The following is an 18,145-nucleotide window of genomic DNA, read 5'->3' as shown; positions in this document are numbered from 1 at the left end:
GCCACAAAACAGAACATCAGATCACCTACCAGAAAGCATGCATGCAAGTCCATTTTCTCTTGGTGTACTGACATCTCTTACACAAGGAAGATCTAGTTATCCCAAAGTAGATAAAATCCCGGGACTAAAGTGAAAGTAGGGAGAGTGCTTAGGCAGAGGAGTATTTGCAGAGCCTTAGGAATGCTGTAAGAACCATTTTATTAGCATCTCACATCATTCAGTCTAAAAACTCAAGGATAATACAAATGGGATTTGTTATTAAGTCTCCTACTGCTAATTTTCTGAGGGAAGGAAGAGGTATTCAATGAGAAACATGGAGGATAAAGCCTTGAAAGCAAGAGCCTAAGCTTATCTTTCAAGCAGCACAGCCAACATACTTCCCCAGTGACCCAGAAGGACCACCTAGAGGTTTAAGTGGAGAATTCAGTCTCCAGACCAAAGCAAACACTGCTCCTCTTTGAGGCACTTTGCATAACTACAAGCTATAGCATTGGGCTGGCCAGGGTGGGGGCTGATGATTGTAACGGAGGCAGGCATTGAAGCTACTCACTGCACAGGATCCACACAAAACACTTAAGGCATGAATTCAGCAGGCGACCTCACTTCTTGAAATAACCAAAAGATGCTGGGATACAGTCATCAAATCTGTAAAATAACTGGTCCAGGTGTCTGTACCACTTTCCCTGGCAAATACACGAACACTCTACACTACCTTCACAAACAGGCTGACAAATAACCTTCAGTGCCCAAATCACTACTTTTATACGGTGAAGAATAGTTCTGAGGACAAACAGAAGACTACTCTGATTTCCATTAGAAAGACTGTGTTTAATGCTGTCCCCCTCAAGGACCAAGAAACTCTTCTTGTGTCATCAATACAGAAGCCAGCTTTATAAAGACTCGTCTGAGAAGATCACGACTGAACACCCACAAAGCTCACCAGTAACCTCAGCAACTCCTGCTCCAAGGGTAAGATGCATGGTTCTTCTCAGGCACCTCTAAACAGGACAGCAGCAGGCATTACCTAAACCGAGCAGTGACCTGAAAGCACTCCAATGTGCAAACAATCGTGCACAGGAGCAAAGGGGAGGGGTGGATGTGGCCAAGGTTTTTGCTAAGTCTAAAACTGAAGTAGCCTACATCCCAGTACTGTTCCTAATCTATCCATTCGAAACACTAATAAATGCCATAACAGGAGTTATGTGCAGAGGAAGAATTATACAATTGGGCTAACAGATGAAATATCACTCCTGCCTCCACCCAAATAATCATGACGCCCACAGCTCTATTCAAAACTAGAAAATCAAGCTCACCTCAACTTCTGTCTCCAGTAAAAGCCCTAATAAACTATGCAGCATGAACTGGGAGCATTTGCTTCCTAGCCAACAGTAAACATCACAGACAGTGCTCTCTTCTGACAGCTTCAATAAAAGCAAAACACAAAAGTGAATTTATGCACAGACTGCGTCAACTACTGATTTGCAAACACAGTAAAGGCACAGCACTGGAAAGCACAAGACTTGCCTCGACGACTCTAACGCTTTTTGGTCTCTTGAAACAGACACTGTGCTGCAGCCCACGTAAATATTAGACCTTACAAACTCTACTAATTAAATGAATGTGCGATAACAACATCTAGTTACTCAGTAACACTAAGGTGTGACTTTCTATGAAGTTCTTATCCTTACCCTGCTGGAAAAAATAAACCTTTTCTTCTCACCATATAGTTAAAGAAGCCCCAGTTAGTACAGGGACTTACAGCCAGCCAAAGACAGGGAAAGTGCATCTAAGCAGATAAGGAACAGTTAGGGTCTATTCTGGTACCAAGTCAGGAGCAAATGAGCAATTAAAACCTCTCAAGGGTAATTATGTGTAAATTCTACCTCTCCTGTTTTCCAGTCATAGCAACAGAAACTACAGCACTGTTATAAATAAAACTCATTTGCAAGCAACTGCATAGGAAGAGTCAGTTCCCCAACAAGGTACTACAAAAGGCAGCAAGAGCCTCCATTCTTTTCTTGTGCTTTAATAAACAGAAAGCAGCATAAAGCTAGTCCTGTAGCCATGCAATTGCTCAACTCTGCAGCGTGTTTGGAATGGTTACAGGAAGAAAAATACAGTTAACTGGGAGACACACAAAAAATTACTCGCACACAAATGTTTCTTTAGTGTCATAACAGGATACAGCAGAGTTCTGATCATCCCTTCGTGGCCAACCAGAGCCTGCAAATGGCCGAATTTCATCCCAGCTCCAGCATGTCCTTGCAAAGAATAAACCCCTTATCTCGTTCAGCCATGTGTCGCCTGCCACAAACGGCAGAGCAGAGCAACGCCCAAAGCCAGCAGCCTGCCCCAGCGCTCCGGGCCAGAACAGCTCTAAGGGGAGTCAATGTGGGCACTCGCATGCAGTCGCTCAGAAGGAACAGGAAAACACCTCCTCTGCCATACCAGCCACCCAGTGAGGTCCCGAAGCTCAGCTCAGATGCTCCCTGCAGTCCAACTTCCCCCTTGCAAAACCCCTCACACTGACAGCATCCAGCAACGTCTGTCCGATCCAGCAGTAGTAACTAGGCAGGAATCTGAGGCAGAACTACACTAGATATTTTCAGGCTAAAAGATAATGGCAAGTATCACCTAAATCCAGAGGTAAAGCCAAGCAGGCATTTTGTCATTCACTTCACTAACTTTAGATACCTACTTTAGAATAATAAATGGTCCCCCAGATGTGCCTATTTTCTTCCATTAAAACTACAAACGCATTCTAGACAAACAGCTCAGACAGAGACGTCTACCTCAAAGACTTAGTGAGTTAACCAAGATAAATGCCACCTAAGGTGGCCCCTAAACAACTACAGCATAACTAAGAGAGGATTAAATTAAGAGGGTATAAATGTTTACGAACATAAAGTGGCAGAGTAATAAGGCTGAAGATGAATTGTTTGATAGGGTCCACTGGGCAGCAGGATTATGAAAAGCAGCAGCTGACAAAGTAAAAGAACATCCTGAAGGAAAGAAGGGGGAAATCAATCTCACTGCTTGGAGTTCCTAGTGTCCCATTCCATCAGAAGCTATGCAGGACACCATGGCTATCCTGGACCACTTTTTGCCTATGAATTTCTAAACCCCAAGTACTACAATGCAAGATAATCTTTCTTCTAGTTTCTCCTAGTGCTAAGTAGCTGATTGGGAATGGCACATGTCAGATGCTTCTTCAGTAACTCTGCTGAACATTCATTACACTCTTAGAAAACTGTTAAGAAGTCTTGACATCTGTTACACCTTTTTTTATTACCTGGTATTTCCTCATTCAGTCTTTGGAGGAAAAAGATGCAAGGAAATGATGTTGCTTCATGAGGCAGCCGGGTAACAGAATCCAACTCAGGGATGAAGCATAACCATTATCAAAATTAACTAATTAAGCTTTGGTCCATGGAGAAAATAATGCCAGACACACAAGATATGAACTGGCCATCATACTGGCTGCAGAACAGCACTAGGAATGGCCATTCATACACATCCTCTGATTTATATATGCTTCTATGCCGTACATGCTATCACCAACAAGAACATAAAAGACAAAACATGTAAAGGATGGGCCAAGTGCAACCTGGTCAAGGGAAATGTGAAACAGCTTTAAAAACACATGGTATGATTTCCATCTTAAACTGAAGGGACAGAAATGGAAATATTTGCTGTCTGTAACAGGGATTTAAGCACTTACACATACGTAGAATGCAAATATGTAAAGCTAATATGGAGAAAAATGCAGGCCTATGCTACCCTGTTATATTCCATAATACCATTTGGCAGAGATGCAAGCCAGGTTTTCTGCTTTAAAGCAGTTCCCAACTTGATCCCAGCAAAGAAAGTCACTGATAAATACAGACAGAACTGAACATGTCATGTGATTGATACCATGTAGATCTAATGACACTAGAAGCACCGACCTTATTTATATTGCACCTGCTTTACATTCCAGGCTCAAGAGCTGGATTTAAAGAGGCAATACAGAGGCTTCTTAGGCCTAATGGGAAAGGAAGCTTTGGACCAACATACTGCTAGGACAACAGGGACCGAAAGCCACTCCCTCCAGATCCTGCACAATGCTGTAGATAAAGAGGAGCGGCCTCGCTCCAGACACGAGTAAGCAGATGTCCGCAGGATGAGAACACACATCACCACCACATCCGGCGCTCTGCTGAAAGGTTCAGCCAGGGAATAAACGGGCCACAACAACTGAATTCCCTTCACGCCCCAAAGCTGGGGTTCCTTCTGGCCAGAGGTGAAGAGAAGTGGCAAGACCAGGCCCTGCTTCTCTGCATTCCCCCAACCATCACACACCCCTGAAAGCTCCAACTGAGGGCTGTGGAGACAGGTCTTTTGAACCAAACCCTCAGTGAACCGAAGAGAAACATCCTCCTGACATGACTAAAAGCAAAAGGAAATGAGACCTTTTTTTGTCGCTGCTACATTTTCAACTTGGCTGTTCCAATTCAATAATGGAAAGCAGTTTGTATTACTAAGAAGCAAATTAAATTCCCTGTCCTCATGTTTTTCCTTTCCATGCTTTGCCCAACTGCTTCTAGGTAGGGGATCCTGTCATTCCTTCCGATATCGTGCAACCTGCCATAAGACACAGACCCTTAAGCACAGGGCAAAATTCTCACAAAGCCACTGAAAAGCCACCTCCTTTTTACTGTCACCGTCTTGTCTGGTACAGAAGAACTGGATGGACATGCACTGCAAAAGAAGAAGTTAGGAGTTTTCTTCTGCTACTTCAATTACGCTATACAATTCATTGCAAAGACTTGGTACTCTATGAGCAGCACAGCCATAAATACAGACTACATGATTTTGAGCTGTGGTAGAGGCCTTTCACACCACTCAGGCACTGTACTGTCTGTCTGTTAATAACTGTAGAGTCATGAAAATGCCTAACTGCAAGAAAAGACTATACTTGTGCTCTTTCCTGCCCACACTCGGAGTCTACAAGGTGATTTCAGGCACCCAAAAGCATCACCTCTCTGTCCCTGCCCTGGCTTCTCTCCTGTGCCAGAACCACTTGTATCTGTCATGAAAGGCCAAAGCAGGGAGGCCTTTGTCACACACATTCACACCATAATCACCAAATACTCACAATAACAACATAATACATTAATAACATAATTCACAATAAACACAATAAAACATAAAAAAGAACATAATCAAAGACATTAATTTTGGGTGATATGATTTAGCGTGAGGCGTCCCTGCCCATGGCAGGGGGGTTGGAACTAGATGATATCAAGGTCCTTTCCAACCCTAACGATTCTATGATTAATTCCGTCTTTCTGTCTCAAAAGCACATATAAGAGATTTCCTACTTGACTTGCTCAATCTCGCAAGAGAAAACACATTTTTCCTCCTGCCTCTGAAGCAGCCCCCCATAGAACCCCAGCCTGGTAATGAAATGCACATGGCAGCACCTGCAGAGAAGCCCAGAGGCCGGAGCAGGTTTATCTAAAGCAAGGAACAGGTTACTGCGAAGGTAGATACCAGCAGACATTCCTGCTCCTCAACTACCCCTCCTGCCCTCACCTGAAGTGACCTCTCTTTGGCAGGCCACCGTGCTTGACCTAACGAGAAGCAAAGGCTTCTTCTATAGCAGATTCAGGCTGTAGCCTAAACTCTTGTCAATCTTTAACTTCTCGCTTTTGGTGTTCCTCCCAGCACCAGCCCTTTCTGGAAGCTGAATTGCAACGTCTGGTTGTCACAAAGCCTAGTAGGCTTGAAAGCTGTTGGACTTGAAGTACTCCCGTTTCAAAGTTAACCTTGACACTCAGCTACCCTGGGTTATGTCCCGATTCACCGAAACTCTGATTTAATCCCTGCTTTTCGGATCCTATCTGTTATGCTGTCATTGCAGTCAGAAGGCAAAGTACAGGAGCTCTGGGAAGATGCTACATTTCATGAATGACAAGATTAAAGAAGAAAATTCATCTTATACTGACCTGTCCGTGATTGTGGACTGTGTGCCACTCATTGGAGCCTTTGGCAAGAAGTCGTATTATCCACTTTACATCTTACAGTTACCGCAGGAATATTAACGAGGCTTTGCCCCTCACATGCACTGAGGCTCAAGATCCAGCCTTGCTCCAGAAGAGGCATGCACAGAGGACAAACTCAGTTCAAGGACGGCAGGGAGGAGAAACAAAAAAAAGCAACAAACCAAAACAACCGCAAAACTCTTTCTTCTTGCAGTCCCTCAGAATATCCAGACCACGGAAGCGGGGCGTGGGGGATGTTCAAGAGGAAAAAGGCAAAGGCAAACAAGCAGCTCTTCCCTTCGATGCTCCCTGAAGCCCAACGAGAAGGCAAAAGTAACGCGTGCCCACAAAGTCTTCCGAAGCAGCCAATCCTCGCCGCTCCGGAGCCTCGACGCGGAGGGGAACTCCCGGGGTCCGCGCAGGGCGGTCCGGGGCCGGGCCGGCTGCTGCGGCGCTCCCCGGCTCGCTCTCGGCAGGACCGGGTGCCCGCTCCCCGCCGCTCTTCACGGCCTCTCGCCCGCGGGGGCCGGGCGGCGCGCCCCGCCGCTTGCCGGTGTCCTGAGTACGGCCGCGCAGGGGCCCATGTCCCGCTGCCGGCCCGCCCCGACCCCCCGCCCGCCTCGCCCGCAGGGGGGTCGGGAAGGGCGGCCCCCGCCTCCGCCGCCTTTAGGCCCGCAGGTCCATGCCCCGCCGCTCCTCCTGTCCCGTCTTCGGCCCGAGCTAGAGCGGAGCGCGGCGGCCCGGCCTGCCGGCAAGGCCCCGGGCGAGCTCGGTGCGCTCCGCCGCGGGGCTCGGGCTCGGGCTCAGCCCGGTTCGGGGCAAAGTTCCTCGGCGAGCGCTGGCGACGCGACCCGCTCCTGCCGCTGCTCCGCTTCGTTCCGCTCCTCCCAGCCCGGTTCCGGGCCAGCTGCGCTGCTGCGAGGCGGGAGCGGCGCTTCCCCCGGAGCCTGCGCCGAGCCGGGCCCAGCTTCAGCCCGCCCCGCCCGCCGTATCCTTCCGCCGGCAGCAGGCCGCCCTCCTCTTCATCCTGCCCCTTCCCCGCGCAGCCTCTTCCAGGCCAGCGGGATGTTTCCCTCGCTTCCCATCCCATAGGAGCAGCAACTCCTCCTCCGGCCTGCTGTAACCCAGCCGAACAGCCTCCCTCTCCGCTTCCCTTCCTTCCCGGAGCTCCATCTCCAGCCCTGTTTTGTCTTGTCACAAGCTCTTAGGGGCAGGGAGTGCCTGTGCCGGGTGGAAAGTCGGACACCGAAGGAACTTAGAACAGGAAGACACTGAACATCAAGTTAATACGTTAACTTCGAGTCTCGGGTAGCCACCGACTGTTCGCTGCCAGGCCTTTCCCAGCGCCGTCCCAAATCTCACGTTCCCGGCATTCCCACAACGCATCTCTGCGGGGAATTTTTCTCACCCGTGAAGGTCAGCAGGAATCCGGGATCAGAAAGAGGTGTTCCTGCTCCCTTAAACGTAAAATCCCCCCTCCGACAGGGAGGGATGAAACTGCACATTGCCATACCTGCTAGACAGCATCTAAACATGTCAGTGTCAATGTCTGGCTTTCCCTTGCTAGGAAGGTAAGTGACTGTGCTGTAACTCCCTGCTGTTCGTGCCATACACAACACAGCTCTGGACAGAAGCACCTATCCGGACCGTACATGTGTTTGAACAGCAGAGCCTGCTTCCTGCAGTGCACACAAGGCAGGAAGCGAATCTCAGCAGCTCAGAGGCCAAGTTCGAGGTGCATGACCTAATCCCAAAATCTCGTTGCCAACACAAGGGCATAAATAAGATTCCAGTCGGGCACTCCTGTTCTGAAACACTCAGGAGTAACAGCTATATACTGCAACTTCAGGAAGCTTCCATACTGAAGAGCTCACAAGTACTGAGGAGTGGAATGGAGAGCAGGATGGCTCTGCCGCCACAGAGGATGAGCATTAATACCCGGGCAGAGGAACTTGCGGAACATCAGCCTTTCCTACCAAATGCCAGCAGACCAAACTAATCTTATTAGCTAATCCCAATCACACAGAACACCACCCTCCTTCCCTGTAATTAATCTTACCTTGCTGTACTTCCTCAAAGACACGACACAGAGTCTGAAAAACAGGCTTCAGAAAACAGAACCAGACACATCACTGAGCACACAGGACCAATGTCTTGCTTGCAGCTATGCTCAGGACCCCGGTGCTCTCCAACATAAAGCGTTTTCCTCCTTGGAGTGGAGGGAGTGTGAATGAGGAAGCCAGGAGACTGACTGATAGCCTGAAGAATTTGTTGGTTTGCTGAACTCCAGTGCAAAGGGGGAAGCGTGGGATGGAATCATTTTCTACATGATGCTTGACATACATACACAGGATATGTGCACTCCCTCTTTTGGTTTCCTTTTGAGAAAGATAGAGGCTTGGGAGTGCACGACATGCAGCCATTACTGCCTCTCATTCTGACTTAATACTCCCATCTATTTATATGTATTATATATCTTTTTATTGCATCTTCTCTGCCATAAATCCCTCCCTGCTTTTAACTTGGGGAACATAAAGTACTGTGCCTTGAGAAAGGAAAGCTCCTGGAAGGCCTTCTGTTTTATGGGATGGTTTCACTTGCATATTAGGGCTGGATGCTTTTTTATTACTTTAATTATGTTTTATTGTGCATGACAACATAATGACAACAACAATTAGCTGGAGGAAGACCTAACAGAAAATGAAATATAGAAGCACGAAGGAAACTTGTGCCCTGCTGCAGTAAATTGATATCAAATTCAGTGCAGTGGCAGTGATTAACATTTGTCATTAATTTGCTCAGCACTGTCAAAAGAAGCATCACTCAAAACGACACCAGTGACAAAAAGGAAACATTAAACCCCTATGCCATAATGGCCCAATAGGTTAACTATTGCTCCTAATGCACTGCACTCGCATTTCAACGTTTAATGCAACAATAAAAAGGCATTAATAAAACAATTCAAAAGTAGACTCTGGAATAACAACTGCTTCTCTTTTCTGCAAATGCTGTTAATATAGAGGCCTATTGATGATACTTCTGCTTGGGCAATTTTACAGTGTGAAGTCCCAGGTGGGGAAATCAATAAGCAATTACACCCTGCAATTAAAACTGGGGGGTGGGGATAGGCTCTAAAGTCATCACTTAGCCTGAATTGACATGTAGTACTGTCACACAGACATAGATCTCGAAGTGGAACCTGCGCATTAACCTCACCAGTCTGTGTCACCAAGGAAAGCCCCAGTGTCCCCACCAGTCTGGTTTTTACCACCCAAGCAGCTCAAGTAAGGAGGACCCTGAATCAAAGAAGGCTGCCTCCTGTGAAGTGAAGCTTCTTGGTTTTCCTTAAAAGATGGCACCAAAAGGGCAGATTCCCTGGAGGTGCCTTATATGGGACTCCTGTAAACGCAGGCTTAGAGGGAAAGGCTTCACTGAGGTTCTTCTTGCTGTTTTCCAGCTGTGCTCGCTGAGGAGCTGTTGCCATCTGCTGGCAAAGCCTTGTGCGGCACCTCTGAGGCACCCCGGCCCCTTCACATCGTTTCAGATAGGAGCCATTGGAGCAAGTTACCTGTGGGTGCAATAGATCTCCTGCAGACCTCCAGTAAAGAGCAGCTAGCTTTGTAGAACTGTGCGCTTAAAGTCAAGTATGATGTGCTATTAGCTGGGGTTCACTAATCATTATTTATGGATAATATCTTTTAAGTTCTGCTACTGGCAAGTAATCAATGTAAAATCAGTGACAGAATGCACCACTATTTTGGACTGTTATTCAAACTTACCATAAATTGCTGTGCCAACTCAGTTCTGGCAAAAAGAAGTCAGTTGCTTGCAGAAGGCAACAGCCAACCTTCATGCCTTGCACAGCTGGAGAGGAAAGGCTAACAGACAGCTCCTTTCCCAGATGTGCATATGAATTTGTGACTCCTGGAAAATGAACAGGACCCTGACCTTGTGTCAAGACTGGGGTAAACCTGGTTCTGCTCTCAAGCTAAGCACAACTTAAACCTTCCTGCCCTACTGACCTTTTGTAGTGCCCAGCAGTTCCAACCAATCAACCTCACTTAAGCACTAATGGCTGCCTCTTAGTTCAGCATCCTTTCATCCCTGGGAACTCAGAGAGCCGCTCTGGTATGAGATCTCTCTGAGCCAGCTGAGAATATCTGTGGGATTTCATTATTTGCTGAGATTCTACCTTTGAGGGAGCTGAAGTGAGTAATGATATTCTGAATCAAATCCAGACTATCTGCTTGGCTATCTACTGCATTTTAGAGGTGCTGGGCTGATGCTAACCAGCTTCTCTATTATGTGGATGCAACCTGCTTCAGAAACCAATATGGCCAGTTCAATAGCCACCGATGGATGTCTGCCATCTCACACCTTAAAACAGGCATATGATTTTCTACATACAGACAGGTAGCTCATTCTCAGTTCACTGCCAATGCTGGAAACCCATACAGGGTTTGTTCTATACTTTTAAGTCACCCGGACACAAATGCAATGCTTTGATGACTGTTAGGACACAGATAGCCTAATCTATCAGAGCTTCTACTGTGAGTGCTTATTACAGTTCCTAAACCTGGATAATCCACATTGCAGTGAGCATTTTTATAGCACTAAGCTTTCTTTCCATATCAACATAATTAAAGGAGCTACCTTTGTAAAGACAAATGAAGCTGCTGTACATTCTGCCATGAGTTTCCTTCTTGCTCTCTGCTAGAATCAATGTCCTCTGATTCAAGGTGGGCTTATAAAAAGAAAGGTCTGTGCTATGAGGGAAAGACCTAAAGAGATGGAGAATAACATTATTTCTCATCGCATCTGAGGATTATCAGTTACACTGAACAGATCTGAACCTTCTGACACAATACACAATTCAAACACCACCGCAACACAAGCATTGCTGAAAACCTCTACTTTGAGGCATTTGAGAAGCCACAGAAACCTTCTGCTTCCCATACAGAACTGGCTACCAACAAACAGCTTTTACTTTGCAAAAGCTTTTCCGTATCTATTCGGTTCAGTCTTAAAAGTTTTTTGCCAAAGACCCCTTATGCTTCCAAGTCACCAGCTGCCAAACTCCCCCTGGAACTGAGGGAAACAGGACAAAGGCAGTAAAAGCCAACACCTTCTTTTATGTGGATTTAGAAGAGCACGTATTGAACCTGTCTTGGGAAGGGAAAAGCGGAAAGACAGGAGAACCTTCTCCTTTAGCATACACAGCATGGAAAACAAAGGAAACTCCATGAGTTGCCTGAGGATAGGCACATGAAAAGCCTGGGAACAAACCTTAGTGAAGAAATGCACCCTGTTCAGCCAGTTAACAACCTGAAAGCACCCATTAGCAAACACCAAACTACCAAGTACCCTGAGACCACCTTGCAGGGTGGTTTCTCTGCCTGTTAACGCATCTAAGATGTCCCTAAAAGCATCCACCAAGCATCACTTTGTTCATTTACACCGACAATGCCAACAATCCAGTAATGCACAGTACAACTTCATAACCACATACAAGGAGAAAACCCAAATATCTCATATAATTAAATAATCTTTATTTTATAAAACATAATACAAAGCATCTACACCATTCACTGGTGGAACATTAGTTGCTATTACACAGTAATTCAAACACAAGTTATTTTTTCACACTAGTTCCACAGTTTCCTTTTACAATTTGCTCTAGCCACTATGGACTAGCCCGAGGACAGGTCCCACCATGTGCTCCATAGCCTGAAAATTACACTTCTTCTGGGTCTGTGATTCTATGCTGGAGCCAACTACCTGACTATGAGGCCTTACTCTGAGACGTCCTTGCTAGCTCTACCTCATTAAGCCATTCCCAATTGCTCTTTTTGTTTTCTGGTGCCCTTGTTTAACTTCTAAGGCCTCAACACTGACCACAGTGCTCTACTTCTTCCAGCCAAGCTTCCCCCCAGTTCAAAGAAGGGGAGAAGTCAGCCATTAAGGGCCATCGTCTTTCAGAACATCTTCATACAAGCTGTTTCATAGATACCTGCAGTCGCTGACATCCTTATTCACGTGGGCAGATATGGGCTGTACAGCCCCCACGGCAGGGAAGTAACGATGCAGTAAGCTGCACAGCAGAGGTTAGAGTCCTAATGGAGCTTTTGGCTCCATGTACTGTAATCCTTACTAGGGAAAACCCACTGGACATCCTGTCTTCAGCTTTGGAGTCCACCTGAACAAGCAGCTGCACGCCTGATCTTTATGCGGATGCCTAGCTTATTCCTTTAGACTCCTACCCATCAGAACCACTGCAGAACAGCTTGGAGTCCTGCTTTCGTGAGGCAAGCCAGATGCTGGGAAGTGCCATGTTCAGGTGACAAAGTGCTGATGATGGGTCACTGTTACAAGTGCTTTGCTCAAAGCAATTTTGCCTTTAGACAGCACAGCTTGACACAGACCACCAAGCCTTCATCAAAGGTGGCATAGTGTTAACAAATGAAAACACCCCACGAGGTAGGTAATGTTGTACCCACTTAACAGAGTGGGTAAGCTGAGGCTAAAAGGCTCCTTGACATGCCCAACAGCAGCAGCACTGCTGGGAAAGAACCAGCACACCCCAACTAGCCCTTCTTGTCTCCTTTCAAGGCCCAATAGTCCCATCACTGTGCTGTGTTAAATGAGTCAAGTTTCCTTTTCAGGACCAACTCACCCATCAGTTGGCTCTATTAAATCTGAAGCGGTTTGGGCTCTTCGGGTCTTTGGCTGCAGCAGGCAAGGCTCACAGCAGAACTGGCACCTGAGCTGTACTGCAGGCCTGGTGCTGAGGCTCAAAATAAATGATCGTAATGATGACAGCAGTAACAAAGGAACAGCACTTAAGAACACACAGTGAAATAAACACCAGAAGCTGCCAACCAGGGGACAGTTTTTCCCTCGAAATGGGACCAGATGAAAGTAACGCTGAGTTTTCCTCCCGGTCAGGTTCACTTTTTTGCTTAAAAAAAGGCCAGATTATGTACCTCTAGCTCCTTTAAGAATTGGCTGCAAATAAATGCCTATAAATGTAAATAAGTGGCTATAAATGCCCACTTTTATAAGGAGACACAGATCCAATCAGGGAGACAGAAGTGAATTCAAACACAAGAGGTCAAGGTGTCAATTCAGATAAGGATAGCCTTAGGTAAGTCTCTGTCTTGAGCAGGGCACAGGACAGATTTGAAGCCGAGTAGCTTTTCCATCTTAGCCACCGTGATTTGAAGATGTGCGTTGGCCACTCTTCAACCCGAAATCCCAATTTAGATCTGAGGAAACACGCTTGTTGAGCTTCTCATAACAGTGGTAGCCACTCAAGGAGCTAACAGCAGTATTTGGAAGGGGTGGGTGGAGTTTTAACAGTGAGGGATGAAGAGAGAAGGAGTCAGGAAAGCATTTTGCATTGGGGACTGTGTCTTTGGGTGTATTCACAGAGCACCTAGTCCTGCAAGGTGCCAGTGCTGATGAGAGCTCCTGGACACTACTGAATAAGTTACTGAAAGGAATCAGGGTAGGAAACAGCCGCCTACCTAAAATTCTGTTCTCTCTAGAGCCACACTCTAGCTCAACCACCAAAATAAGTTTCTCCCAAAGGAAACACAGGGATAATGAATGAAGTGCAGATACCAACCCTCATTTTGCACTCATATAGCACCTCTCAAGTGAAAATCTGAAAGTGCATAACGCAGATGGATCAGCTCCATCACCCCCAATTCACAGATGGGGAAATGAGGCACAGAGTTAGAGTTACGTGACTTGCCCAAGGTCACGTAACAAGTTGGTGGAAGAGCCAGGAATCCCAACTCTGACAAAACACTAGAAGATGCTTCTTCCTAACACTATGAAGAGTCACTCTAACTGTCTAGACTGTACAGGACTCTGAACGTGAAGATCTAGTGTTATGTCCTCTCTTTGCCAAGATTCTACCAGTGCTGAAGGAGTTAGCTATGAAAATTACTATTTACACCTGCACTGCTGGACTGGTTATGTTTAGTCAGTAAAATTAGCCCTTCTTTCACTCATATCATTTAGTGTATGCTTACGTAGACACTGAGCCAACCTCTGCCAGGCCAAACGCTGCAGATCCAATGAATCCATGGCATAGCTCCATGGATTTCAGTGGAGTTATGCCAGGGATAAATTTGGCTCCAGAATTGCTAACGTGTGTTGGCTCCTCTCCCAACAGTGGCATTTCAGGCACGATCCCCTCCTTGCCAGACTGCGAACTCGAGGAAGTCTTTACTCAGCATCCCGTCAGTGGGTTTTCAGGTGTCCATTAGCTCTCAAGTATAACTCCTCACTCCTCCGACTCCTCCAGGCATGGTACTTCTTCATGCTCTTCCTCCGAGCGAAGCGGCAGATGCTGACCATGAAAACCCAGGAGACAGCGTACATGATGACGCCGCCCAGCTTAATGTACCACCTGGGCTTGGGAGAAGCAAGCTCACAGTACATCAGCCAGGCCCCCACTCCAATCCGCACCCCAGTGAAGAGGACCACAAAGAAGAAATCCACCACGTCACCTGTGAAACTGTGGTAACACCCGATCTCCTTCAGGAACCAGCGAGCCTGCAGCAGCGGGTTAGTGATCTCGCTGCCAAAGATGACGGCATTGACCTCCGCAGCTGACTCCCCGAGTGCCAGCGATGCTGTGATACCCAAGATGCTCACCAGATGGTGGGCCAGCATCAGGGCACCCTCTGTCTGGAAGTACACACACCAACAGAGGTCGAAGAGGAAGTAGCCCAAGCTAAGGCACAGCACATGTACCTGGAGAGTTGTGTTTGGTGATCCTGAAACATAAAGACATCAGATAGAGTTTTAAAACATGGAGGCAACAAGCAGGCAGCATCTGAGACAAGGAAGGGGTATTCACCTTCAGTGTTGGCGGACTGGTGTTAGATTGTACTGATCACAGCTCAGATGGAGAAGTCAGAGAAATCACAATACTGTAGTTGTTAGTCTAACAGCTGCACACATGTAATAGCCACACAACGTGATCAAACACCCCGCCAGAATGCAGCTGGGGAAGACCATTACACTACTAAAATACAGTACCAGTCTCTCCATTTCTCCAGTACTTTCCATTACAAAGCAGCTCAGATACCACAATCATCATTCCTCAGGTGGGCTGGATACTGAGGTAGCAGGAGGACCCTCCTTTGTGCCATCACACACTGGGGGACTTGGGACCACAACTTTCATTACTTACCTGGGTGACTCATAGGCCAGGGACCATCAATAAAGCCAACGTAAGCAGAGAGACAGGTAGCAAGGATGCCGTGGGTCAGAGTGACCAGCCTGCAGCTCCATTCGTAATTCCGGTGCCTGTAGCGATGGCAGAACCAAGTGTAGAGAGAGAACCAGGCAAGCAGACTGCAGGCTACCCGCAGAGGCAGGGGGAACAGCATCCTGCCACAGGAACAGAAAGACAAAATGGATCAGAAGGTCTAGCAGTGTTAGCACAACCCAGTGCAGCATCTCATCCGTAACCACCCCAGCACTTTCCTGATGCTGTTGCTTGCTCCTGACAAAGAGTTCCTGTGGGAAAAGGCCTACATCAAAGAAGCCTATCCTTGACAATCAGGGCAGATTCACCATAGAGCCTCCAGCAAACAGGCCCCCACCAGTGTCACCTCAGCTGTGGGAAGACGCACTGAAAGCAATGGCCTTGTGAGGCAGCGAGTTCCTACCTGGTTGAACAGAAAACACACCACAACTTGGTAGAGCACCTCGGAAGACTTCTCCAACCAGTCTACAGTGCAGGATGTGCTGGGATGTGTTAGTGCTCATCTGCACTGCCTGCGGGACAGGCTGAGGAGCGCCACATCCAGCAATAAAGCTTTGATCCAGAGCTACGCCTGCCTCTTCGTTTTAGCTCCCTGCCCATGTATCTGCATTTGACTGGTCTGCTTGTGCTGCCCCACCTGACCTACTCATTCTTGGCTCCTCCTCTCCTGAAACAACAAAATACCCCCATAAAACCCAAACACCACAGTCTCTTTCTATGTCCACTGCTAACGAATTTTGCCAGTGCAGCGACACCAGATGCTAATGAGAGAAACACAAAAGGCATTGCCATCTCCTCCTGCTACTGAACTTTAACTTTCCAGCCCCAGAACATTTCTGGGACAATTTGGGAAGAAAAACCACTGCAAAACTCCATTGTTCTCCCCAGGAAACTTCCAACAACAACACATAGTTCAAACTCAAACACATAGGTCAAAGCTCAGATTAGAATACAGCACCCCCCAGCAACCAGCGATCAGATAAAGCAGCCCACCACCTTCAGCAGCCAGTTGCTAAAAGCCCCCCAAATACACAATAATATCTACATCTCATTCATATTTGCAATACCTTTCCATGCAATGCAAGATGTGTCTCGTTATTCCTGAGCATTCAGGGAAGCGCATCAAAAGCGGTTGAGTCACGCTCTGGGATGCGCGAGTTTCCAGTTGAGTAATAGCAAAAGTGCCACTGGTCCTGCTGGTACCTGCTGACCAGCGCACTGGATTCACACCCAGGTCCTTCTGGAACACCAAAAGGACCACGCTTGATGAGGAGTCAGAGTTGCAACAGGCCAAACAGGAAGGTTGGGTACTGCAAGTCTGACCAGGAGTTACTTAGGAGGCTGGGTAAACAAAACCATTATGTTATAATGGGCCTTGGGAACATGGGGAGATGAAATAAGGATGTAATTAACTGCTCTGACCAAGCGTTCCATTGACATCCCTGGTACTTGAGGTCCGTATGCATTCAGAGTCAGGGCAGATAAGGCAGGAAGAATTCTGATGCGAGGAAAGGGAGGAAGAGGTGCAAAACCTGTTTCTCCATCCCCTGGAAAGAAAGGGGTCTATCTTCTAATTGCACATCAAAGCTCAACGTTGTCATTAGCACATGCAATTGCACGCATACATTACATATATACATTGCACCTGTGAGCTACGCCTGTCCCTGCACACCAGAAAGGGCAATATCCTTTAGTAATCATATTATCCTTCCTACCACCAGGAGCAACGGGGTCATGAGTGAAAGCAGGCCCTATAATAACTACAGGTGCCTAAAACCCTGGTATAGAACAGCCCTGCTCTCCCCACAAGCACCTAAAAACGAGGTGGGCGCCTCCAGCAAAGCACCGTTATTCCTCTACGGCTTTACGGGGCGCAGCTATAAACCAGAGGAGCCCAAAGAGCCTGCACAGCGTGCCCCAAAGCACGGACACTGCGCCCACCGCCCGAGCCCGCATCCCGTACCGCTCCCTGCATCACCTGCAACCGGCCTCCGCCGCTCGCCTCCGGCCCCGCTGTTCTCCAGCGGCCTCCGCGGCTTTGCGGGTGCCCGCGGATGCCGAGGCCGGGTCCCCGCAGGCCGCAATGGAGGCAGCGGGGCCAGGCCCTTCCCCGAGCACCCACCGCACGGACGCGGCTGCTCGAGCCGCCTCCGCCGCCCGGGAAGAGGAAGCGGCGGCCGAGGGGCACCTGCTGGCGGGGAGGAGGGACGGCAGCGGCCGCGGGAGCGCAGGGAAGGGGCGCCCGGCATCAGCGGCTCCGTGAGCATCCCTCACGGATGGGGCTGGGGACCATCGGGGCTGGCCCCGAGAGCCCTAACGCGCAGGTCTCCAGGTGCCTCCGCGGTTCAGCGCCCGGTTGCTCACAGAGCAAGGTGCAGGTTATGTGTCCATTGGGCACATGTAAAGAGCATCGCTTTAGCCTGTGGGCACAGGAAGTTAGTCCCACGCACCCATGACCCGCTTCAGTCATCTCACGTGTCGCAGAGATAACACGGCAAATGTGGGCTTGCTTTCCTCCCAGCCAGCCAGCGCCTGGTGCGAAGCAACTCGCAACGCTGCATCACTATAGCACCGGCTTCGAGGTAACAAACATACCCCGTGGGGTTTATCACTGCGCAGCACGCAGCTTCAGCAGGCTGTGCAAGCACACAGCCCTGCCCTGGACATACCCTCTCATCCAATGCTTGTGCAACAGTTACAAAGCCTAGCAATTTCTTCTAGCTACCACATATTCTGTGCTAAACCACACCTTTTCTCTCTCCTGCCTTCATCTACATCCACGGAGTAGCAAAATCTAGGGCTTATGCAGCCTAAAGTATATCGCAAAAAAGTT

General features: G+C 48.0%; 2 protein-coding genes across 5 annotated transcripts in view; both read right to left on the bottom strand.

Moving 5' to 3' along the window:
- Positions 1 to 6,175, bottom strand: part of ARHGEF12 (Rho guanine nucleotide exchange factor 12) — a 70,379-nt gene extending 64,204 nt beyond the window's left edge. For both annotated transcript variants that reach the window (XM_057433278.1, XM_057433288.1), the window contains exon 1: positions 5,991 to 6,175. In XM_057433278.1, coding sequence (XP_057289261.1) covers positions 5,991 to 6,022 — 32 coding nt within the window. In that variant the 5' untranslated portion in view covers positions 6,023 to 6,175. The remainder of the gene's footprint in view (positions 1 to 5,990) is intronic.
- A 7,003-nt stretch (positions 6,176 to 13,178) lies between these two features.
- Positions 13,179 to 17,406, bottom strand: LOC130611986 (TLC domain-containing protein 5-like). 3 transcript variants are annotated; one of them, XM_057433267.1, is made up of 4 exons: positions 16,380 to 16,529; positions 15,235 to 15,434; positions 14,546 to 14,815; positions 14,308 to 14,445 (listed from the first exon to the last, which is right to left on the bottom strand). In XM_057433267.1, exons 1-4 carry the CDS (start codon positions 16,433 to 16,435, stop codon positions 14,354 to 14,356), a joined length of 618 nt encoding a protein of 205 aa, XP_057289250.1. In that variant the 5' UTR covers positions 16,436 to 16,529; the 3' UTR covers positions 14,308 to 14,353. The 3 variants fall into 3 exon arrangements, with proteins under 3 accessions (XP_057289241.1, XP_057289231.1, XP_057289250.1); XM_057433258.1 differs by lacking the exon at positions 16,380 to 16,529 and adding an exon at positions 17,291 to 17,406 and having other exon boundaries at positions 13,179 to 14,815; XM_057433248.1 differs by having other exon boundaries at positions 13,179 to 14,815.
- Positions 17,407 to 18,145: the final 739 nt, after the last annotated feature.

Source organism: Pezoporus wallicus, unplaced genomic scaffold (assembly GCF_028554395.1).
Source record: "Pezoporus wallicus isolate ANWC-B61680 ecotype Strahan unplaced genomic scaffold, APGP_CSIRO_Pwel_v1 contig_11829, whole genome shotgun sequence".
NCBI lineage: Eukaryota > Metazoa > Chordata > Aves > Psittaciformes > Psittacidae > Pezoporus > Pezoporus wallicus.
This window is presented reverse-complemented; position numbering and strand designations above follow the sequence as displayed.